The sequence below is a fragment of the Puma concolor genome, chromosome E4, assembly GCF_028749965.1.
Source record: "Puma concolor isolate L17-30 chromosome E4, mPumCon1.1.hap2, whole genome shotgun sequence".
In the NCBI taxonomy this organism is placed as follows: Eukaryota; Metazoa; Chordata; class Mammalia; order Carnivora; family Felidae; genus Puma; species Puma concolor.
The window spans coordinates 55,855,545-55,880,828 of record NC_141683.1 but is presented as its reverse complement, the minus strand read 5'-3'; the positions used below and the strand labels follow the sequence as shown (position 1 = coordinate 55,880,828).

The following is a 25,284-nucleotide window of genomic DNA, read 5'->3' as shown; positions in this document are numbered from 1 at the left end:
TCTAAAAACTGCACATGAGAAATCATTTGTAAAATCAGAGTACCACTTCTACTTTTGTTGTTAATTCTGATCATTTCTTATTACTCTTCCCTATCCATTGATGGTAGTGTGTTCAATTTCACAAACATTCTGTATTAAAAATGGACATATACTTAATTTTTAATTCATTCATTCCACAAAAGCGTATTGAGCACACGCTTTTTGCCAGGCACCACTCTAGGCAGTAGGGCAACAGAGGTGAACAGTAAGGTCGTACCCCCAAGGAGCAGACATTAAACAAGTGAATGGATAACTGTATAACTATATAGTGGGATTTTAAGAGCACGATACAGTCTGTAAAAAAAATAAAGAATATTAAAGGGACAGACAGTGAGAAAAGGGCAGGCAAGCTTTATTTTAGTAAAGATGATTAGAGAAGGCCCCATGTGAAGAGTTGAGTAAATGAAATGGAAGTCTGAAGAAGAATATTTGTGGAGAGGACTAACAAGTGCAAAGCCAGCTCAGTGTCTTAGAGGAGCAGCAAAAAATCAGTGAGTCCGGAAGATAATGAGGGAGGACAGAAGTGGTTGATAGTTTCCAAGAGAGTGGTCAAGGGCAGATTGTATTGGCCTTGAAGGAAGTGGTGAGCATTTGATTCTATTTTGAGTGAGATGGGAAGCCATTAGAGGGTTTCAAGCCAGTTAGTGACATAAGATTTACATTTTTAAAAGTCTTATAAGGCTGGGTACTATGAGAAGGTGTAGAGCATGTGTGTTCAAGCACAGGCTTTAGGGTCAAACTACCTAGACTGAAATTCCAGAAATTCACATAGAAGCTGTGAGATCTTAGGAAGGTTACCTAGCTTTTTTTAGGTTTCAAAACTCCCATTTCTAAAATGGAAATAGCAAGAGTCCCCTATAGCTTGGTTGACAGGATAAAGTGAGAGAATGCAGGGAAAGCACTGAATATGGTGGACACAAGCAAGCACTCTTTTTTTATTTATAATAATAATGATGGTGGGGCACGTGGGTGGCTCAGTTGGTTAAGTGTTAGACTTTTGAGATTGGGCTCTGTGCTAACAGCATGGAGCCTGCTTGAGATTCTCTCTCTCCCTCTCTCTGCCCCTCCCCCTTCTTAAAATAAATAAATATATATTTATAATAATGATGATGATAATTATCATTTTCATCATAGCCTACTAAGATGAGAGCTAAAACACTGTAAATATTATAATGTAGCCCAGTGAGATCATAAATAGTTTATGCTATTTTCTATCTACCAAATAATAGAAAATTGGTTATATAAAATATTATATTGGTTATATATTAGTGGTGTGTGTGTGTGTGTGTGTGTGTGTGTGTGTGTCTTCCTACCATGCAATTGTAATGTTTGTGAAAATGTTTTCTTCAGTCATGATTTTGCCAAACTTATCTTAAATATACTAGACAATTTTGGTATTTAAAGAAATTATGCAATACATCTCTTATGAGGGAAAACTGTCTTGGCAAAGCAAAATTACCTATCCCTGGTGAATTGTTTTTATAAATTGGGATTTTCATGTATCCATAGCTCTACAGAAAGAAGACGCTCAATGAAACATTTGCTATTTTTTATCAGAATGCTCAATTTTAAGCAAATCTAGGGTTGTCCCACATGATCTGTTTGATTCTTTTTTTAATATCATTTCTGTTTATAAGTACACTTTTGGTCCAGTTGCTTGGATGATCAAGACAAAGGGGTTTTTTACTGTATGCCAAAGACATGACAGGAAATTAAACTTGGCAGTGTGCCATGAACATTGCTTTTCTCAGTTTTCATCATAAACAACATTTGCATTTCTTACGCACCATGTAGTTGTAGAGGTTATATTACACGATTGCTTGACTTTCAGATGTTTAAATGGCAGCTAACTACTGAAAGCAATCTAAGTAGAATGCTTATGTAAACATTCATTTTGTGAACATGCTTAGATTTGGAGGGATGGATACTTTTAGCTACAGTTATTCCTAACTTAGATTTGATGAAAAAGTCAGATTAACCTAGTAACAGATGTCTCTCTGTAAGTAAATTTTTAGGACTTCTGGAGGGTCATTTGGGTTTTGTACCAATAAACCATTGAGTCGACAGCAAATCAATCTCTATTCTAATAATGAAACATTTGTCATACATGGACATAAGTCAAGACTCAAAACTTTCTGCTTTTTTTTTTTTTTAATTTTTTTTTTCAACGTTTATTTATTTTTTGGGAGACAGAGAGAGACAGAGCATGAACGGGGGAGGGGCAGAGAGAGAGGGAGACACAGAATTGGAAACAGGCTCCAGGCTCCGAGCCATCAGCCCAGAGCCTGACGCGGGGCTCGAACTCACGGACCGCGAGATCGTGACCTGGCTGAAGTCGGACGCTTAACCGACTGCGCCACCCAGGCGCCCCAAAACTTTCTGCTTTTTATACGAGATTTTTATTGGAAAAAATCTACAAAGATTATTTTTAAAAATTGTGTAATTTCAGCCTCATTTAGATAAACAGCCATCCTCCACATTTTGTTTTTGGATACATTTTTTTTTCCAACTAAGATTGCACACTTTTTTATTACACGCTTTTCCCCATCATATCTTTTCTATCATGTCCACATGAAGAATATTTTTATGTCATTCATATCATAATGTTCTATTACCTGTTTTTTTCTTTTGGAGTTTTCTACAGATTTTTTTTCTTTCTTTCTTCCTCTTCCACTCTCTTCTCTCCCTTCTTCCTTCCCTTCATCCATCACCATTATGGTGGTCTCTAGAAATTCAAATATAAAAAACATGCAGTTCTTACTTTATAAGAGTTTCAAGTCTAGTGGAAATGAGGGATGCAACTAAATAATTACAATGTGGTAGAAACTATAGCGAATATATAAAATGCAACAGCCCATCTATATTCCCATGTGGATTTTCTAATTACCTTTTGCCCCTTAATCGTTCTGGATCCAAAGCAAAATGTAGACTTCTTATTTGAACAGTATAATATGTGACCCTCAATGAGGCATCCTGGATTCAGTTTCCCAATATGACACTGAACTTACACATAACCTCTCTGAGCCACGAATTTAGCATTCTACCAGTCACCTGATCTTTTTGAGAAGCCACAATACTTTAAAGATATATGTAAATCTGAATTTGGGTTTAGCGGAATTTTATTTCTTTAACTTCTATTTCCTTTGGTCATTAAATTGAAATTATAACCACTATAAAATTTTATATTAAATAATTAAATTGTACAATTTCAAATTAAAGATGTTTCTAATGGAATTAGTTAATAGTATTTTGGTTTGGTTTCTTTTTTTTAAACCAATGAAACAGATAAAAAGTGTGTGTATATCAGTATTGTAGGCTACAATTAAAGAACTTTTAAAAGTTATTTTATAGTAAAAATTTATGTGCATGCATCAGTAAGTGTGAATACAAATAAATGGAAATTTGATTAAAATCTAAAGAACAAGGTATAAAAAATGACTGATCTTTTGGCACAGTTTTGTCAGCTAATAGTAGGACTGAAAGTATAAATGACATTAAAGGATTCCAAATTCTTTGGAACATTTTGTGTGCAGTGAAATGAAGTAGATTTTAAGTCAGATCTATCTCATATTTGAATCCCAGTCCTTCTATTTATTAGCCCTGTGGTTCAGGCAAGTTACTTAACTCGTCAGTTGTGTATTCTTTTTTAAACTCAAAATAACGATACCTTCCTCTGCGTGATTTTATAGGATTGAATGAGAACTATTGCATATCACATCTAGCTTGGTGCCTGCAACTGAGTGAATGTGTTCAATGCCACGTAGCCTTTATTATTATTGCTGAAAATCATTAATGGTCCATGAAGCTGCACTCCCCAGTTTAGTAGTTACTTTTTCTTTGCAAAGGATTAGTGGGATTTAGGCAAATGAGGGAGAATTTCCTTACCTGTTGGTTAAGGAAGCAGAGTTGTTGTTGTCCACAGGAGTCATGTTGCCCTGTGGACAGGCTGGCTTAGAAATCTGTCAGTCAGGAGTGAGCCTGAGGGGCTGTCAGGGAAAGTGAGAATTCACAAGCCTGCCCTCAGATACTGGCCAGCTGGCTATCTGAAAGCAGACAACTGTAGAGTAGCGGATGCCCTGGAAATAAATTTGGTGCAAATTCAGTATTGCCTATTTGTTAAATTAAATACTGCAGAGCTTCTTAAGAGACTTCCATTGACTGTATAGATAGATGGTCCTCCCCTAGAGGGTATGATTTCTGTTCATTTTTTTTAATGTTTTCTAACATTTATTCATTTTTTGAAAGACAGAGAGAGAGAGAGAGAGAGAGAGACAGAGTGTGAGTGGGGGAGGGGCAGAGAGACAGGGAGACCCAGAATCCGAAGCAGGCTCCAGGCTCTGAGCTGTCAGCCCAGAGCCCAATGCGGGGCTCAAACCCATGGACCACGAGATCATGACCTGAGCCACCCAGGTGCCCCTCTGTTCTTCTTTAAAGTTTATTCATTTATTCTGAAAGAGAGAAAGCACAAGTGGGGGAGGGGCAGAGAGAAAGGAGAGAGCAAGTATCCCAAGCAGGCTCTGCACCATCAGCACGGAGCCTACGCCTGACGCAGGGCTCAAACTCACAAACCATGAGATCATGACCTGAGTCCAAGTCAGAAGCTTAACCAACTAAGCCACCCAGGCGCCTGTAGGGTATGATTCCTTAAGTGATGAAAAATGGCAGTAGAAAGTGAAACACCTGAAACTTCATATACCCCTGAATTCAAGACTTTCCCAGTTATAATTAATAGGACTGCTCTGGAAGTTGAAAGCATTCAATAAATGAAGTCTTTGGGGACTTCAGAAATTCCTTTTGGATAGACTCTAAAACTGAACTTTTCTCTGTGGCAAATAACAACTGGGGGGAGGGTCTCTGTGTCATTCTAGGGAGAGAAGAGGAATGCCCCCAGACCTCCGTAAATATTTATTAGTACGGGATGACCACTCCTATGCATTTATTTATTCAGCCATCTAATAACACAAGACTGTCGATGCCCGTGCTGAGTCTGACTACACATCACTTTATTCTTAGCTTATTCAGCAGTGCTTCCCACAGAACATCGAGCGGCCACATGACCAATTCTGAAGAGTTTAGTTTTTCTTCAGTGGAGGTACTTGCTGTGATCTAAACATAAACTGTTGCCACACGGTGTAGTGGAAGGAATTATAAAACATTTATGGTTCACCATTCATGACTGTTATGCCTCTCTCAGAATAGACAATTGGGAAATGATTGAAGGAAACAAGAAATGGCAAAGCCACACCATGTCCTCCACATGGATGTTTCTCATATTTAAGGATCAAGGCCCCCTACTCTGTGACATCACTGTTGCCACCACAAACAGAACCATCTGCCATTGAGCAGAGAAGCCAGTCATTCCCTAATGTGCAAAAATACTTGGTTGAACTCCTGAAACTTATTTGATAGATCAAAAGCTGCACTGCTGTGGAATTCAATAAACTCCATCTGTTTGAGGTATTTTCAGCAATATTGCACTTCTTTGGAGAACCGGGGTCTTGTTATTCTCTAAAATAGTATTTTATTCCTGATAAAACTCTGTGGGGATCTTTACTGCATTATTGAACGGTTGGCAGATTCCTTACAAAGACTCTTTTCTCCCCCCTTCATTCATTCTTATACCGTTATTTATGTCTCCGTAGAAGCCAGTGATGTTAACAGTTATATCATGGCAACTCACAATGCCCAGAAGCTTCTCTACACTATTGTATCGGTGTCTTTAAACTGATATCATTGTTAAATATGATGGCCGTGATGGTCCGCGGATTAGACATTTCCCCAGGGTCACCAGTTGGCATTGCCCCTCTCCTGAAAATTTCTGTGTGGAGTATTTCTCCCTCCACATCCTCTTTTAAAAGTAAATGCCAGATCTCCAGCCCAACCTGTTACTGCAGCCTGTGTTCAGCCTCCTCCACAGATGCACACAGTTTACTACCAGCTCTCTTCAACTCCGCATCTCAGCGAGAAATTCCTTTTGGGCCCCTTGTGAGACGAATTCAGATCTGTTCCCTGCCCATATCCCATCACGTCTTCCCCACAGGATCTGACCCTGCAAGGACTCGGCTGCCCTGGGAGTAATGAATCACCATTTTATTTTTTTAAGCCATATGTGCGTTAAATTGTTTGATATAAATCATACTCTTGCAGCTCCAGTTTGAAACAGGAGACCCATTTGCCCGCCGCCTGTCGCTGGCTGCTCTCTGTGTCTCTATCCAGAGTGTCTCTTTTAGAAACGACTACATTTTTTGTGACTAACCTTTCCAGACCCATTTTCTTGAATGTGGACCAGTGTTTATTTTGGCCACATCCCCACTATACAGCTTTCACTTCCCATGCCAACCCAAGACAAAACACATAATTTATGAAGTAGAGGAATGGTACAGATGGAGGTCGTAACTTGGTCTGCTTACCCTGTCTCCCCAGAACCACCCACTCCTTTCCTCTGCTCTCTTTTCCTTTCTTTTTCCACCTTCTTTGAAACCAAGGATGCAGTGTTTGTTTAAAAATGCATTGGCTGATGAAATTTTCCACTGCTTGGCATGTTGGAGGAGGGGCTGTCAGGAAAGGGCAAGCTGACATACTATTTTGCCGTTCATGCTAACAGTTCACTTATTACCAATTCAAACCAGTGCTTTTTGGCCAGGTCCCCATACTCCAAGGATTCCGAGCAGAAAGAAGGGGGGAAATCTCTGTCATAATTTTCTGCTGTTATAAATACATGATTTCGTTTAATATAAGTGGATTCTTTGACTTGTCCATGAGCTCGGGGTGCTGTGTGTGTGTCTGGGATGTCAGTGAATAGTTAAATTATTTGTTTTGATTTTGCTCTAGCATGAAAAACCTTACAATTTTTAAATAAGTTTATGTTTAACATATTTCTTTTTTGTTTTTTTCCTTGCGGCTACGTGCACAGGGGAACAACAAAGTAAGTTCTTTGTCCTATCGCAGCTCCTCTTTCTCTCCAACCCCGCCTCCCCCGCTGCATGTATCTTGGCCAGAGCGTTTTTGTGCACATTGTAATGACTGTTGTCTGCGACAGTGCACAAATGATACAGGGTGTGCAAAGGAGAAAACATGCATAATGGCGGTTCCGTTTTGGCCTTTTGGAAGGGAAACGTTACGCTCTTTAGGGTTGGTTATTGAATGGTAGTTCAGAAAGGTTGATGGTATGAGGAGAGAGGTCGACACCGAGAGCAAAGATTATGAAGATTTAATAATAAGGACTCTTCTGCAGAAAGGGTACAACAGTCTGATGAAACCCAGTGCAGCTGAAGTTTCTGACCAAAAATCAAAGCTCTCATGTTAATGTGCAGTTATAAAAACCCCAAACTGGAGTCTTAAATAGCAGGATGGCTGGCTTTGCTGGTGAAACTGAACTAGATCAGTGCTCTGGCTTTGAAGGTGCCTTAAAATGGATGGAGGAGGGTGGGGTTCACATTTGACTTGGCTTCTGCACCCTGATGTATTCCAGCTGGACGGAAGTGGGAGGGTGTGGGGGATGGAGGAGGAGACTGAGTGTGCACGATAGATTTGTGAGACCAGGCAACACACACCAATGGTGAAAATTATCTTAATGTTGTTATTGTAATTAGATAAACGAGCAATTGAGTCATTCATAAGGTTGCTGGCTTGTTTAAATTTAAATTCAGTTCTTCCAAAGGATTAGAACTCCTTCTCACTTATATTAGTTATATGATAGTAACATAGTTAGGGAAGATGGTCTTAAGTTTAGCAGGGTGATTTGTTTTTCATTTTTTCTGTGGAGAATTATTAGTGTTTTATCCTACCAGGTGGCCCACTTAATAAAATGGGCCTCATTGAATACAATAAGAATTGAAAAGATCTGTTCTATAAGGGGCTGCCTGCATATCTAAAGCAGCTGGAATTCATCAAAATTGCTATTCATAAGCCATACATATAGAATGTAAAACAAATGTGGGAAATCTTGCAGCTTAATTTGATGGAATGTGCTGTTATGGAATACGTTGAAGTAAATGGTTGGTATTGAAAATGTGTCACTTTATAAATTTATATCTGGATATAACTACTTATGGCCCAAGTAATAATATTTAATAAAGTTAAAAATAATACAAGAAAAGTACAAGATAGGCATTTGTGAAGAAGCAAGGTGGTGAACTCAGCTCACTAATAGGTCACTTTTTAAATATAGCAGGTAGCTTACGAAATTAATTAGAGATTTCTTACACAAAGTTAAGGATAATATTCTACCTAATACTACCACTACTAGAAAAAAACCTTTGGACAAAATATAAAACCCCCCAGTTTAGTGTTTATACCATATAATGTATTTCAGCTCTTGAATAATAACCATGTCTGGTCTGGTCTGTTCACTTACATTGAGTCTCTATCTAGAATTTCATATGCTGCATTTCTTGTTTGTTTGTTAAGTACCACGAGCTAATTGTGAGTGCACGAATACCCAGCCTGTGCATGCTGAAGATCAGGGAACCAGCTGCTGACATTTGGGGGGAGGTGCTAACCCTTAGACCACTGGAAAAGCATTTATGATTTGCCTCTTTCACTAGTGACTCACTGATGACTTAAAGGCATTTGTAAAATTCCCCAAAGAAAACACTTCTCCATAGCAGGAGTTCTCCGTTTATTGTGTCTTGCTTGGTCAAGTTCTTCTGGGCAGTGTTCAGTTTAATAGAGTTTACTGATTTTCAAATAATTACAATGCAGTGAGCACTAAAACCCCCAAATTGTAAGGCTGCTGCTCATAAGGGAGCTTCTAGGAGGAAGCCGCCTTCAACCTAGAGGGTCTTCAGGCACCTGGAGCCACCACCTGCATCATGAAAACCTGGTCTAATGCTGAGGGAGTATCTTCAGGTGCCAGAGTGTCAGTTGAAGAGCATTAAAGATGCAAGCCCTGACTGTTTTGATTTTTAGTTGAAGAGTGGCTACATTGGAGGTGCTGGTATTTATTGCCCTTAGGCCTTAATTTTTCATTGTTTATGTTAGGAATAAGTGATAGTTTGTGAAAAAATGTAATGCTAATACTTTTAAAATATGATCATTATACTGACCATGTACTCTGGCACGAAAGAGCCTCCTCGAATCACAAACAGCACATCTGCATGCTATTTTCCTTTAGCTTAGAGTTTCAGTATAAATGGAAAACACTGGAATACAAGCTGTGCTGTCTCCAGAGTATAGGTCTGGAGTCTTCAAAAGGAGAATATGAGATTCTTTTTTCCCTCTAATTCTGGAATGCTTATTCTGAATTGTCCCCAAGGCAACATACCTAACTTGTTGCCTGCCATATACGTGAGCCAGCTGCAAAAGGTGACTCATTTTAGACTCACAATGGCTAATTGTTTATTTATGGAATGGCATTTTATTATTTATCATATTAACCAGACTCTAAAGAGAATGAAGTCTGCTAAATTAATGTTTCTTTAGATGAACAGGATGAATGGATTCATCTTCCCACGTACATTAGATGTAATGCACACACATCCATACACACATCCACACATGTATATTCTGAGGTGTATGGAACAACTTTACTATTCATTTTCTCAATAACAACTAAACTGATCTGCTTTGGCCGCGTTTAGATTATGCTTAGAATTTGGGAGCTAAACCTGTAAACTCCAGGAAAACAAACTTTTATAATAGATGCACATTTAGATTTATATCATGATGGAACGAAACACCAAGGTTCACATTTCTCTTTGAACAGTTATATGTATTTTGTTATTTTTCCTTAAAAAGCAAAGCAAATTTTCCTTTCGTGAGGAGATCACAGTTGCTAAAAAAAATTTCCTTACAGGCCCGTTACTTATTTTTCCTTTTGAAAATGTTTTCCTGTTGGCATAGTGATACTCTACATTGGTTAGGGTAGAGTCTGTCTCCTCCTTAGAGGGGTTTCCCTGAACCATGGATTCCAAGTCCATGTCTTCATGAGGGAGACAAGAGTCTAGGATTTCCTGAGTCAGTTTTGGGAATGTGAAGAAATACATACATTAACGGGGGTCGTTTTTGTTCTTTTCCTTAATTTGTTGTACACAAATGTAAGTCAAATGTCATTTGCAGAACAGAGGCCTTCAGGTAAAAAGTAATCTCCATGGTTTGTCCTGGAGAGTAGACATTTAATTTCCTTCTTTAATTTGATGCGCTGTCTTGGCAGGCATTTCAAGGAATTTAAGAGACTTAAATTTTATTTCTGTATTAAAGACTTTGTTAAATATCTATGATTTAGGCAAATTGAAGGTAGAGAAATAATAAAGAATAAAATTGTATAACAAAAGCTTTCAAGTTTTTTAATGATGTTGGTACAGAAGCATAAATGAAAACTAATCAAAAGAATCCTAAGTTCAGCAATGAATGCTTCAAAAAAATCTTAAGTTATGTGGAGAAACTATATTTAATCTCTTCTCTTATGAATATTTTATTACCTTTGAAAGAGAAATTTACTCCCATTTTACTTCAGTCTTCTTAAAGTAAAGGATTCTTAAATTTCTCCGAGCATAAGTATTAAGTTGACTGCCTTGACTAGAGAGAAGGAGTATTTGAAAAGGAGAAATAGAACCAAACAGGCTAAAACAATTTTTTAAAAACTAAGTCTTTATTAACTCCTGGTTAGGTTAAATGCAATAATGTTGTACACATTGGAGGGCTTTGCTATATAAGAAGAGAAGAAAGAAAAATCAGATTTAAACTCTTGTTTTACATTTAAGTACTTTGTCTAGTGATTTCCTAAACATTCAGAAGACAAGTAGACAATGTCTAGACATTGTTGGTCTCCATTAATGGGAAAAGTAGTTACTACCTAGAGTATTTCTTTTGGTGATCCACTGGATTTTAGCAGTCATTTACAAAGATAGAGTGTGCCAGATCAAATGTCCCCAAAATATATCACACTGAAGAACATAGATATTAAATCCATGATAATTTGTCTCGTCTCCTGTGCCAACCTTCAACTCCTAAATTTTTGCCATAGGTCATATGTGAGAGACTGTATCTAGACACTGAAAACCCATTACCAAACCTGTAAAGAAGCAAACAGTACAGTATCATAATGTACATTTCCTTTCTAATATTTAAAATGCATAAGTGCAAATCAGAACACTCTAAGTGTAGATATAGTCTGACTATATCTAAGTGTAGATATAGTCAGCTCAATTAGGGCTATTTATTTTCTTTGAAAAATGTATATGCTTTCCTTGATTTTCTTAGAGAAGCTGATTAGCGAATGTATTTCCCTAGGATTTAAGGAGAGCCCATCAAATTTGCTTAATTTATGCATAACCCAATAAAGAATATCATTAAAATGAAAAGAACAAATGAAAACTCACTAGCCTCAAAGTGTTAATTTCAGTTCCATATGCATCTAAAAATGAATTGTCTGTTTCAACCTTCGCAACACCAATAAACTTTTGGTTCTTTTTTGACAAACTGGTCTTAAAAGAGCATTGCTTAATGCTTAGTTTTTGAACTCTATGACTTTAATCTTAATCCATTGGATAAAAGGGCAGTTCAGTTGGAGGCAGAAGACTTTGAAAGTGAGTTGGAATCTATGTTATGTTCCTAAATTTATTGATCTTGCCAAATAGACTCACAGAAAAGCAAGAATTGTTCCGTTGCTCAGAAAGCTCACAAATAGAACAGGGACTTCTGAAGTGTTCTTGGGGCTTAATTTATATATTTTATTTCCTCTGTTGTGTCCAAAATAAGTGACTTCACTCTAGTTAATGAGGAATGAGAATAATTTTGTCTTCACAGCTTTGACATATTTTCTCTCACAGTATTTTTTTTTAATTTAATTCCAGTGTAGTTAATATACAGTGTTATATTCATTTCAGGTGTACAATATAGAGATCCAATATAGTGATTCAGCAGTTCCATATATTACTCAGTGCTCATCAATTTAAGTGTATACTTAATCCCCTTTACCTATTTTCACCCATCCCTCTACCTGCCTCCCCTCTACTAACTATTTGTTCTCTTATAGGTAGGAGTTTGTTTCTTGGTTTCATTTTGTTTGCTGTTTTGTTTCTCATTCTTTTTATGGCTGAATTCCGATGTGTGATGTTTATATATATCTCACATCTATATCCATTTATCTATCAGTGGATACTTGGGCTGCCTCCATAGTTTGGCTATTGTAAATAATGCTGCAATAAACATAGGGGTGCATATATCCCTTCAAATTAGTGTTTTCATGTTCTTTGAGTAAATACCCAATAATGCGATTACTGGATTGTAGGCTAATTCTGTCTTTAATTTTTCGAGAAACCTTCATACTGTCTGGCACAGTGACTACACCAGTTTGCATTCCCACCAACAGTGCACAAGAATTCCTTGTTCTCCACATCCTCATAAACACTTGTTGTTTCTTGAGTTTTTGAGTTTAGCCATTCTGACAGGCATGAGATGATATCTCTTCATGGTTTTGATTTACATTTCCCTGATGATGAATGATGTTGAGCATCATTTCATGTGTCTGTTGGCCATCTGTATGTCTTCTTCCATTCAGTAGGTTGTTTTTTACTTTGGTTGGTTTTTTCTTTGATGCACAGAAACTTTTTCTTTTGATGTAGTCTTAAGAGTTTATTTTTGCTTTTGTTTCCCTTGCTCAGGAGACTTATCTAGAAAGATATTGCTATGGCCAAGGTCAGAGAAACTACTGCCTGTCCTCTCTTCTAGGATTTTTATGGTTTCAGGTCTTACATTTAGGTCCTTTATCCATTCTGAATTTACTTTTATGTACAGTGTAAGAAAGTGGTCCAGTTTCATTATTTTGCATGTAGCTATCCAGGTTTCCCAACACCATTTGTTGAAGAGACAGTCTTTTTCCCCCATTGCATATTCTCGCACATTATTGAAGGTTAATTGAAGAGTATTGAAGAGTATTGAAGATTAATTGACCATATAGTTGTGGGTTTTGTTCTGGGCTTTCTGTTCTGCTCTATTGATCTATGTGTCTGTTTTTGTGCCAGTACCATACAGTTTGGATTACTGCAGCTATAATTTTTTTTTTATTTATATATGAAATTTATTGTCAAATCGGTTTCCATACAACACCCAGTGCTCATCCCAAAAGGTGCCCTCCTCAATACCCATCACCTACCCTCTCCTCCCTCCCACCCCCCATCAACCCTTAGTTTGTTCTCAGTTCTCAACAGTCTCTTATGCTTTGGCTCTCTCCCACTCTAGCCTCTTTTTTTTTTTTTTTTCCTTCCCCTCCCCCATGGGTTCCTGTTAAGTTTCTCAGGATCCACATAAGAGTGAAACCATATGGTATCTGTCTTTCTCTGTATGGCTTATTTCACTTAGCATCACACTCTCCAGTTCCATCCACGTTGCTACAAAAGGCCATATTTCATTTTTTCTCATTGCCACGTAGTAGTCCATTGTGTATATAAACCACAATTTCTTCATCCATTCATCAGTTGATGGACATTTAGGCTCTTTCCATAATTTGGCTATTGTTGAGAGTGCTGCTATGAACATTGGGGTACAAGTGCCCCTATGCATCAGTACTCCTGTCCCTTGGATAAATTCCTAGCAGTGCTATTGCTGGGTCATAGGGTAGGTCTATTTTTAATTTTCTGAGGAACCTCCACACTGCTTTCCAGAGCGGCTGCACCAATTTGCATTCCCACCAACAGTGCAAGAGGGTTCCCGTTTCTCCACATCCTCTCCAGCATCTATAGTCTCCTGATTTGTTCATTTTGGCCACTCTGACTGGCGTGAGGTGATACCTGAGTGTGGTTTTGATTTGTATTTCCCTGATAAGGAGCGACGCTGAACATCTTTTCATGTGCCTGTTGGCCATCCGGATGTCTTCTTTAGAGAAGTGTCTATTCATGTTTTCTGCCCATTTCTTCACTGGGTTATTTGCTTTTCGGGTGTGGAGTTTGGTGAGCTCTTTATAGATTTTGGATACTAGCCCTTTGTCCGATATGTCATTTGCAAATATCTTTTCCCATTCCGTTGGTTGCCTTTTAGTTTTGTTGGTTGTTTCCTTTGCTGTGCAGAAGCTTTTTATCTTCATAAGGTCCCAGTAATTCACTTTTGCTTTTAATTCCCTTGCCTTTGGGGATGTGTCGAGTAAGAGATTGCTACGGCTGAGGTCAGAGAGGTCTTTTCCTGCTTTCTCCTCTAAGGTTTTGATGGTTTCCTGTCTCACATTCAGGTCCTTTATCCATTTTGAGTTTATTTTTGTGAATGGTGTGAGCAAGTGGTCTAGTTTCAACCTTCTGCATGTTGCTGTCCAGTTCTCCCAGCACCATTTGTTAAAGAGACTGTCTTTTTTCCATTGGATGTTCTTTCCTGCTTTGTCAAAGATGAGTTGGCCATACGTTTGTGGGTCTAGTTCTGGGGTTTCTATTCTATTCCATTGGTCTATGTGTCTGTTTTTGTGCCAATACCATGCTGTCTTGATGATGACAGCTTTGTAGTAGAGGCTAAAGTCTGGGATTGTGATGCCTCCTGCTTTGGTCTTCTTCAGAATTACTTTGGCTATTCGGGGCCTTTTGTGGTTCCATATGAATTTTAGGATTGCTTGTTCTAGTTTCGAGAAGAATGCTGGTGCAATTTTGATTGGGATCGCATTGAATGTGTAGATAGCTTTGGGTAGTATTGACATTTTGACAATATTTATTCTTCCAATCCATGAGCAGGGAATGTCTTTCCATTTCTTTAAATCTTCTTCAATTACCTTCATAAGCTTTCTATAGTTTTCAGCATACAGATCCTTTACATCTTTGGTTAGATTTATTCCTAGGTATTTTATGCTTCTTGGTGCAATTGTGAATGGGATCAGTTTCTTTATTTGTCTTTCTGTTGCTTCATTGTTAGTGTATAAGAATGCAACTGATTTCTGTACATTGATTTTGTATCCTGCAACTTTGCTGAATTCATGTATCAGTTCTAGCAGACTTTTGGTGGAGTCTATCGGATTTTCCATGTATAATATCATGTCATCTGCAAAAAGCGAAAGCTTGACTTCATCTTTGCCAATTTTGATGCCTTTGATTTCCTGTTGTTGTCTGATTGCTGATGCTAGAACTTCCAGCACTATGTTAAACAACAGCGGTGAGAGTGGGCATCCCTGTCGTGTTCCTGATCTCAGGGAAAAAGCTCTCAGTTTTTCCCCGTTGAGGATGATGTTAGCTGTGGGCTTTTCATAAATGGCTTTTATGATCTTTAAGTATGTTCCTTCTATCCCGACTTTCTCAAGGGTTTTTATTAAGAAAGGGTGCTGGATTTTGTCAAAGGCCTTTTCTGCATCGATTGACAGGATCATATGGTTTTTCTCTTTTTTTTTGTTAATGTGATGTATCACGTTGATTGATTTGCGAATGTTGAACCAGCCCTGCATCCCAGGAATGAATCCCACTTGATCATGGTGAATAATTCTTTTTATATGCCATTGAATTCGATTTGCTAGTATCTTATTGAGAATTTTTGCATCCATATTCATCAGGGATATTGGCCTGTAGTTCTCTTTTTTTACTGGGTCTCTGTCTGGTTTAGGAATCAAAGTAATACTGGCTTCATAGAATGAGTCTGGAAGTTTTCCTTCCCTTTCTATTTCTTGGAATAGCTTGAGAAGGATAGGTATTATCTCTGCTTTAAACGTCTGGTAGAACTCCCCTGGGAAGCCATCTGGTCCTGGACTCTTATTTGTTGGGAGATTTTTGATAACCGATTCAATTTCTTCGCTGGTGATGGGTCTGTTCAAGCTTTCTATTTCCTCCTGATTGAGTTTTGGAAGAGTGTGGGTGTTCAGGAATTTGTCCATTTCTTCCAGGTTGTCCAATTTGTTGGCATATAATTTTTCATAGTATTCCCTGATGATTGTTTGTATCTCTGAGGGATTGGTTGTAATAATTCCATTTTCATTCATGATTTTATCTATTTGGGTCATCTCCCTTTTCTTTTTGAGAAGCCTGGCTAGAGGTTTGTCAATTTTGTTTATTTTTTCAAAAAACCAACTCTTGGTTTCGTTGATCTGCTCTACAGTTTTTTTAGATTCTATATTGTTTATTTCTGCTCTGATCTTTATGATTTCTCTTCTTCTGCTGGGTTTAGGCTGCCTTTGCTGTTCTGCTTCTATTTCCTTTAGGTGTGCTGTTAGATTTTGTATTTGGGATTTTTCTTGTTTCTTGAGATAGGCCTGGATTGCAATGTATTTTCCTCTCAGGACTGCCTTCGCTGCGTCCCAAAGCGTTTGGATTGTTGTATTTTCATTTTCGTTTGTTTCCATATATTTTTTAATTTCTTCTCTAATTGCCTGGTTGACCCACTCATTCGTTAGTAGGGTGTTCTTTAACCTCCATGCTTTTGGAGGTTTTCCAGACTTTTTTCTGTGGTTGATTTCAAGCTTCATAGCATTGTGGTCTGAAAGTATGCATGGTATGATTTCAATTCTTGTAAACTTATGAAGGGCTGTTTTGTGACCCAGTATATGATCTATCTTGGAGAATGTTCCATGTGCACTCGAGAAGAAAGTATATTCTGTTGCTTTGGGATGCAGAGTTCTAAATATATCTGTCAAGTCCATCTGATCCAATGTCTCATTCAGGGCCCTTGTTTCTTTATTGACCGTGTGTCTAGATGATCTATCCATTTCTGTAAGTGGGGTGTTAAAGTCCCCTGCAATTACCACATTCTTCTCAATAAGGTTGCTTATGTTTATGAGTAATTGTTTTATATATTTGGGCGCTCCGGTATTCGGCGCATAGACATTTATAATTGTTAGCTCTTCCTGATGGATAGACCCTGTCACTATTATATAATGTCCTTCTTCATCTCTTGTTACAGCCTTTAATTTAAAGTCTAGTTTGTCTGATATAAGGATGGCTACTCCAGCTTTCTTTTGGCTTCCAGTAGCATGATAAATAGTTCTCCATCCCCTCACTCTCAATCTAAAGGTGTCCTCAGGTCTAAAATGAGTCTCTTGTAGACAGCAAATAGATGGGTCTTGTTTTTTTATCCATTCTGATACCCTATGTCTTTTGGTTGGCGCATTTAATCCATTTACATTCAGTGTTATTATAGAAAGATATGGGTTTAGAGTCATTGTGATGTCTGTATGTTTTATGCTTGTAGCGATGTCTCTGGTACTTTGTCTCACAGGGTCCCCCTTAGGATCTCTTGTAGGGCTGGTTTAGTGGTGACAAATTCCTTCAGTTTTTGTTTGTTTGGGAAGACCTTTATCTCTCCTTCTATTCTAAATGACAGACTTGCTGGATAAAGGATTCTCGGCTGCATATTTTTTCTGTCTAGCACACTGAAAATCTCGTGCCAATTCTTTCTGGCCTGCCAAGTTTCAAAAGAGAGATCAGTCACGAGTCTTATAGGTCTCCCTTTATATGTGAGGGCACGTTTACCCCTTGCTGCTTTCAGAATTTTCTCTTTATCCTTGTATTTTGCCAGTTTCACTATGATATGTCGTGCAGAAGATCGATTCAAGTTACGTCTGAAGGGAGTTCTCTGTGCCTCTTGGATTTCAATGCCTTTTTCCTTCCCCAGTTCAGGGAAGTTCTCAGCCATTATTTCTTCAAGGACCCCTTCAGCACCTTTCCCTCTCTCTTCCTCCTCTGGGATACCAATTATGCGTATATTATTTCTTTTTAGTGTATCACTTAGTTCTCTAATTTTCCCCTCATACTCCTGGATTTTTTTATCTCTCTTTTTCTCAGCTTCCTCTTTTTCCATAACTTTATCTTCTAGTTCACCTATTCTCTCCTCTGCCTCTTCAATCCGAGCCGTGGTGGTTTCCATTTTGTTATGCATTTCGTTTAAAGCGTTTTTCAGCTCCTCGTGACTGTTCCTTAGTCCCTTGATCTCTGTAGCAAGAGATTCTCTGCTGTCAGCTATACTGTTTTCAAGCCCAGCGATTAATTTTATGACTATTATTCTAAATTCACTTTCTGTTATATTATTTAAATCCTTTTTGATCAGCTCATTAGCTGTTGTTATTTCCTGGAGATTCTTCTGAGGGGAATTCTTCCGCTTGGTCATTTTGGATAGTCCCTGGCGTGGTGAGGACCTGCAGGGCACTTCCCCTGTGCTGTGGTGTATAACTGGAGTTGGTGGGCGGAGCCGCAGTCAGACCTGATGTCTGCCCCCAGCCCACCGCTGGGGCCACAGTCAGACTGGTGTGTGCCTTCTCTTCCCCTCTCCTAGGGGCGGGATTCACTGTGGGGTGGGGTGGCCCGTCTGGGCTACTTGCACACTGCCAGGCTTGTGATGCTGGGGATCTGGCGTCTTAGCTGGGGTGGGTAGGCAAGGTGCACGGGGGCAGGAGGGGCAGGCTTAGCTTGCTTCTCCTTAGGTGATCCACTTCAGGAGGGGCCCTGTGGCAGCAGGAGGGAGTCAGATCCGCTGCCGGAGGTTTGGCTCCGCAGAAGCGCAGAGTTGGGTGTTTGAGCGGAGCGAGCAAGTTCCCTGGCAGGAACTGGTTCTCTTTGGGATTTTGGCTGGGGGATGGGCGGGGGAGATGGCGCTGGCGAGCGCCTTTGTTCCCCACCAAACTGAGCTCTGTCGTCAGGGGGCTCAGCAGCTCTCCTTCCCTTTGTCCTCCAGCCTTCCCGCTTTCTGAGCAGAGCTGTTAACTTATGACCTCCCAGCCGCTAAGTCGCGCTTGCTGTCGGAACACAGTCCGTCAGGCCCCTCCGCTTTTTGCAAGCCAGACTCGAGGGCTCTGCTTGGCCGGCGAGCCGCCCCTCCGCCCCGGCTCCCTCCCGCCAGTCCGTGGAGCGCGCACCGCCTCGCCGCCCTTCCTACCCTCTTCCGTGGGCCTCTCGTCTGCGCTTGGCTCCGGCGACTCCGTTCTGCTAATCCTCTGCGGTTTTCTGGGTTATTTAGGCAGGTGTAGCTGGAATCTAGGTGATCAGCAGGACGCGCGGTGAGCCCAGCGTCCTCCTACGCCGCCATCTTCCCTCTCCTATAATTTTGTAATATAACTTGAAGTCTCGTGTTGTGATACATCCAGTTTTGTTTTTCTTTTTCAATATTGCTTTGACTATTCCAGGTCTTTTGTGGTTCCATACGAATTTTAGGATTGTTTGGTCTAGTTCTGTAAAAAATGCTGTTGGTGTTTTGATAAGGGTTGCATTAGATATGTAGATTGCTTTGGGCAGTATAGACATTGTAACCATATTTGTTCATCCAATCTATGATCATGGAATACCTTTTAATTTTTTTGTGTCCTCTTCCATTTCTTTTATCAGTGTTTTATAGTTTTCAGAGTACAGGTCTTTCACCCTTTAGTTAAGTTTATTCCTAGGTATTTTATTATTTTTGGTGCAACTATATATGGGATTTTTTTCTTAATTTCTCTTTCTGAAGCTTCATTATTAGTGTATAGAAATGGAGAAGATATTTATACATTGACTTTGTATCCTGCAACTTTACTGAATTCATTTGTCCATTCTACTAGTTTTTTGGCGGAGCCTTTAAGTTTTCTCTCTATAGTGTCATGTCATCTGCAAATAGTGGAGGTTTTATTTCTTCCTTACCAATTTGGATGTTTTTTATTTCTTTTTGTTGTCTGATTGCTGTAGGTAGGAGTTATAGTACTATGTTGGCTGAAAGTGGAAAGAGTGGGCATCCTTGTCTTTTTCCTGACATTAGGGGAAAAGTTCTCATGTTTTCATCATTGAGTATGATGTTAGCTGTGGCTTTTCATATATGGCCTTTAGTATGTTGAGATACGTTCCTTCTAAACCTACTTTCTTGAGAGTTTTTATCAAGTATGGATATTGTACTTTGTCAAATGCTTTATCTGCATCTATTGAAATGATCATATGGTTTTTATCCTTTCTCTTAGTGATGTAATGTTTCACATTGATTGATTTATGAATATTGAATTACCCTTGCATCCCAAGAATAAATCCCACTTGATCCTGATGAATGCTTGTTTTAATGTATTGTTGGATTTGGTTTGCCAATATTTTCTTGAGGATTTTTGCATCTATATTCATTAGGGATATTGGCCTGTAGTTTACTTTTTTGTGTGGTACCTTTATCTGGTTTTGTTATCAGGGTAAGTCTGGCCTCATAGAATAAATTTGGAAGTTTTTCTTCCTCTTCTATTTTTGGAAAAGTTTGAGAAGAATAAGTATTAACTCCTTTTTATGTGTTTGGTATAATTCACCTGTGAAGCCATCTGGTCCTGGACTTTCATGTGTTGGCAGTTTTTTCATTACTGATTCAATTTCACTGCTGGTAATTGGTCTGTTCAAATTTTCTACTTCTTCCTGCTTCAGTTTTGGTAGGTTATGTTTCAAGAAATTTATCCATTTCTTCTAGTTGGCCAATTTGTTGGCATATAATTTTTCATAATATTATCTTACAATCCTTTCTGTGGTGTTGGTTGTTATTTCTCTTCTTTCATTTGTAATTTTATTTATTTAAGTCCTTTCTCTCCTTCTCCCTCCTTCCCCCCCCCCCCTTTTATTTTGATGAGACTGGCTAGTAGTTTGTCAGTTTTGTTAATCTTTGCAAAGATCCAGCTCCTGGTTTCATCAGTGTGTTCTATTGTTTCTTTTACTTTCTGTATCATTTATTTCTACTCTAATCTTTATTATTTCCTTCATTCTGCTGATGTGGGGTTTTGTTTGTTCTTCTTTTTCTAGCTCCTTTACATGTAAGATTAGGTTGTATATTTCAGATTATTCTATTTCTTGAGGTAGACCTGTATTGCTATAAACTTCCCTCTTAAAACTGCTATTGGTGCATCCCAGAAATTTTGTACCATTGTGTTTTCATTTTCATTTTTCTCCATGTAATTAAAAAAAATTTAAAGTGATCTCTACACCCAATGTGGGTGGGGCTCAAACTTATGACCCCAAGATGAAGGGTCAGATGTTCTACTGACTGAGCCAACTAGGCACCCCTCCATGTAATTTTTTATTTCTTCTCTGATTTCTTGGTTGACCCATTCATTGTTCACTAACATGTTTAACCTCCATGTATTTGGGCTCTTTCCAGACTTTCTTGATTTCTAGTTTCATAGCATGGTCAGAAAAGATGAATGGTATGGCATCATTCTTTTTAAATTTGTTGAGACTTGTTTTGTGGCACAATATGTTATCTCTTCTGGAGAATGTTACTTGAAATGAAAGTATATTCTGCTCTTTTAGAATGAAATGTTGTGGATTTATCTGGGTTTTGTTTTTTTTTATGTTTATTTTTGAGAGAGAGACAGAGACAGAGACAGAGCAGGAGTGGGGGAGGGGCAGAGAGAGAAAGAGACACAGAATCTGAAGCAGGCTTCAGACTCTGAGCTGTCAGCACAGCTCAAACCCCCGAACTGTGAGATCATGACCTGAGCCAAAGTCAGACGCTTAACCAGCTGAGCCACCCAGGCGCCCATGAATGTATCTGTTAAATCCATTTGGTCTAATGTGTCATCCAAAGTTACTATTTCCTTGTTGATACTCTGTTTGGATGATCTGTCCATTGATGTAAGTGGGGTGTTAAAGTCCCCTACTGTTATTGTATTACTATCAGTTAGTATCTTTATGCCTGTTAACTGTTTTTTGTATTTGGGTACACCCATTTTGGCGCATATTTACAATTGTTACATCTTCTTTTTGGATTCTCCCTTTTATTATTACATAGTGTTCTTTGTCTCTTGTTACAGTCTTTGTTTTAAAATCTATTTTGTCTGATGTAAGTATTGCTACCTGGCTTTCTTTTGATACCCATTTGCATAATAAGTGTTTCTTTATCCCCTCACTTTCAGTCTGCATGTGTCCTTAAGTCTGAAATGAGTCTCTTGTAGGCAGCATGTAGACGGGTGTTGTTTTTTTAATCCATTTTGTCACCCTATGTCTTTTGATTGGAGTATTCAGTCCATTTACATTCAAAGTAGTTAAGTATATGTTTATTGCCATTTTGTTACTTGTTTTGTGAATGTTTTTGTAGTTCTCTGATCCTTCTCTTGCTCTCTTTCATGGTTTGCTGGCTTTCTTTAATGATATACTTGGATTCTTTTCTCTCTTTACTTTGCATATCTATTACTGGTTTTTGATTTGTAGTTACCATTAGGTTTGTATATAACATCTTCTGCATATACCTGTCTATTAAGTTGATGGTCACTTAAGTTTGTGCCCATTCTTTACTCCTCTCCCCACCACATTTTTGGTATATGGTGTCATAATTTACATCCTTTTATTTTATAATTCCCTTGACTTATTTTTACAGATGTACTTATTTTTACTACTTTGGTACTTCCTACTTTTTTTTACTTTTACTTGTGGTCTTTCCTTTCCATTCAGAGTCCCCTTTAATAGTGCTTGTAGAGCTAGTTTAATGGTCATGAATGCCTTTTGCTTTTGTTTGTTTGGGAAACTGTCTCTCCTTCTATTCTGAATAATAGTTTTGCTAGTTAGAGTATTCTTGGTTGCAGATTTTTCCTTTTAGCACTTTGAAAAGTCTGCTGATAGCCTTATGGAGTTTCCCTTATATGTAACTGTCTTCTTTTCACCTACTTCTTTTAAAATTCTCTCTTTATTGCTACTTTTGGCCATTTTAATTACTATGTGCCTTGGTTGATTTGGGGTTGATTTTGTTGGTGGATCTCTGTGACTCCTGTGTCTGGATATCGGTTTCCTTCCCCAGATTAGGGAGGTTTTCAGCTATTATTTCTTCTATTATTTCAGTTTCTATTATTTATATTATTATTTATTTCTTCGAATAAATTTTCTGTCCCTTTTTCTCTTTCTTCTTCTTCGGGGATCCCTATAATGGAAATGTTATAATGCTTGATGGAGTTGCTGAGTTCCCTAAGTCTGTTCTCATTGTGTATAATTTTTCCTCTCTCACCTGCTCAGCATGATTACTTCCCGTTACTCTGTCCTCCAGGTCACTAATTCATTCCTCTGCTTCTTCTTGTCTGCTATTTATTACATCTAGTGTATTTTTAGTTTCATTTCTTTTGTTCTTCATCTCTTTCTTTTTTACATTTTCTGTCTCTTTGTTAAAGATCTCACTGATGCCCTCCACTCTTTTCTTAAATCCAGTAAATATCTGTATGATCATTACTTTAAATTCTCTATCAGGCATATTATTTTTGCTTTGGTCTTTTACTGTGGTTTTGTTCTTTCAGTTGGGTCATACTCTTCTGTCTCATTTTGTCTAACTCCTGTGTCAGTTACTGTGTGTTAGGAGAGTCAGATACATTTTCTGCTCTTGAAAGTAATGGTCTTATGAAGGAGTCCTGTAGTGCCCCTCAGTGCAATGTCCCCCTATTCACCAGAACCTCATGCTTCAGAGGTGTCTCCTATGTGTGTTGCCTGTTCCCTACTGTTGTGTCCTAGCCACTTTTTCCTTCAGTCCTGTCATCTGCAGAGGCTTTCTTTGCCTGTGTGGTCAGTGTTTGGTCCCCAGGCCATGTGGGGCATGTAGTTTTAACAAGGTACAACCTGGCCTGTTTTCAAAATGAGACCTGTAGTTGCTGCTGCAGGGACTGGGGCTATGTGGGAAAGGCAAGCAATTTTAACAAGTTACACCCTTCCGTAGGGCCTACAGCCACCACAGCTGCTTCCAGGACCAAGGGCCCTGTAAAATACACTGGTCAGGTCTTGGTTTGGCAAGATTTGCACCAGTCTTTAGGGGGAGGGGACCGTGCAGTCCAAATTGAGACAAAGGTGACTGAGAAGAGCAGATCTGCCCAAAGTGCAGTGGGGCAGGGCTTGGTGTAAGCAAGTTAGATAGTGAGGTGGCTGAGTGTTTATGCTCGGGTGTTTGTGCTGGGGTTATGCTGGGTGTGGGAAGAAAATGGCACCTCCCAGTTCCCTTGTTCCTAGAGGGTTCTCCCTGCAATTCCTGCCTCTCTGGGACAGGCTCTGAGGTGAGTAAATAATTCTCTCTCCCATATGCACCAAGCATTTTTCAAACTGCTGCTTCCATGCTCTATCCCTACAAGCTATTTGTTGTCCTGTCTCTTTAAGGGTGGGGACTCAGACAGCTTCCTGTCACCAGTCTGGGCTCTCCCAAAGCCAAGCACTCTGATTTTTAAAATTCCAGGATTTATGGCTCACTGGTTTTAAGAACTCATGAAATTCAGCCGCTCTAGTTTTCAAAGCCAAATTTCTTGGTGATTCATCTTCTCTGTGTGGGCTCCCTGGTGTGATAATCCATTTCTCTCCCTTTTCCACCGTTGACTGAGGCTCCCTCCTGCCCACAGAAGGTCCCACTGCAGTCCATCTAGCTCCCTACCACATGTCCATCCTTACTACTCTCTTTGATATGGCTTCAACTCTACCTTTCGTTGTTGAGTTTGTTCTGCCAGTCTTCAGGTCATTTTCTGGGTTATTTGCACCGATGTGAGTGTTATCTAGTTGTATATATGGGGTGAGGTGATCCTAGGGCCCTGTTACTGTGCCACCGTGCCCCCCCCCAATAGTGTCTCTCACAGTGTTTTAAACATCTTCTCATATGAATGGAATTGATTTAACACTGCCCCAAAATAAAAGAAAGTTTTTATGCCTCTCTTTTGAAAACATGTTAGGATCAAGTATGATTTTAGAAGTTCCAATGTGGTTAGTTTTATTTTGAAATTTAAGACCTTACAGAAGCGTTTTTATCAAAAAGTACAAATTAAGTTTTTATCTTTATGTGATTATCATATTGTACAGTGAAATCATACCAGAATCATTGTAGTTGTAAGAGTTTAAAATTTTTCTCCCTATCCTTGGCAGATCAACTGGACAAAAACTAAAATTACAAAGAATATGATTACTGTAAGAAATAAGATTGATTCAAAAGATATGTGTGTGTATATTTTTTAAATATATAAATATTGGGGCGCCTGGGTGGCGCAGTCGGTTAAGCGTCTGACTTCAACCAGGTCACGATCTCACGGTCCGTGAGTTCGAGCCCCGCGTCGGGCTCTGGGCTGATGGCTCAGAGCCTGGAGCCTGTTTCCGATTCTGTGTCTCCCTCTCTCTCTGCCCCTCGCCCATTCATGCTCTGTCTCTCTCTGTCCCAAAAAGTAAATAAACGTTGAAAAAAAAAATTAAAAAAAAAAAAGAATTAAAAAAATAAAATAAAATAAATATATAAATATTTGCTATCTAATAAGCTACAGAAAACTATGTATACATAGCAAATTGTAAATAATTTTTTTAATTCTTATTTATTTTTGAGAGAGAAACACAGAGTGTGAGCAGGGGAGGGCACCTGAACCAAAGTTGGACGCTTAACTGACTGAGCCACCCAGGCACCCCCGTAGCAAACTTTAAATGTAAGAGCTGA

At 38.8% G+C, this 25,284-nt stretch overlaps 1 protein-coding gene across 7 annotated transcripts in view; it reads left to right on the top strand.

Annotated features, from left to right (window-relative positions):
• Window positions 1-25,284, top strand: part of DNM3 (dynamin 3) — a 570,520-nt gene that overhangs the window by 457,749 nt on the left and 87,487 nt on the right. For 5 of the 7 annotated variants that reach the window (XM_086693434.1, XM_086693431.1, XM_086693433.1 and 2 more), the window contains one exon: window positions 6,953-6,964. The exons of the other annotated variants lie outside the window; for them this stretch is intronic. In XM_086693434.1, the coding sequence (XP_086549560.1) occupies window positions 6,953-6,964 (12 nt within the window). The remainder of the gene's footprint in view (window positions 1-6,952; window positions 6,965-25,284) is intronic. 7 annotated transcript variants of the gene reach the window in all.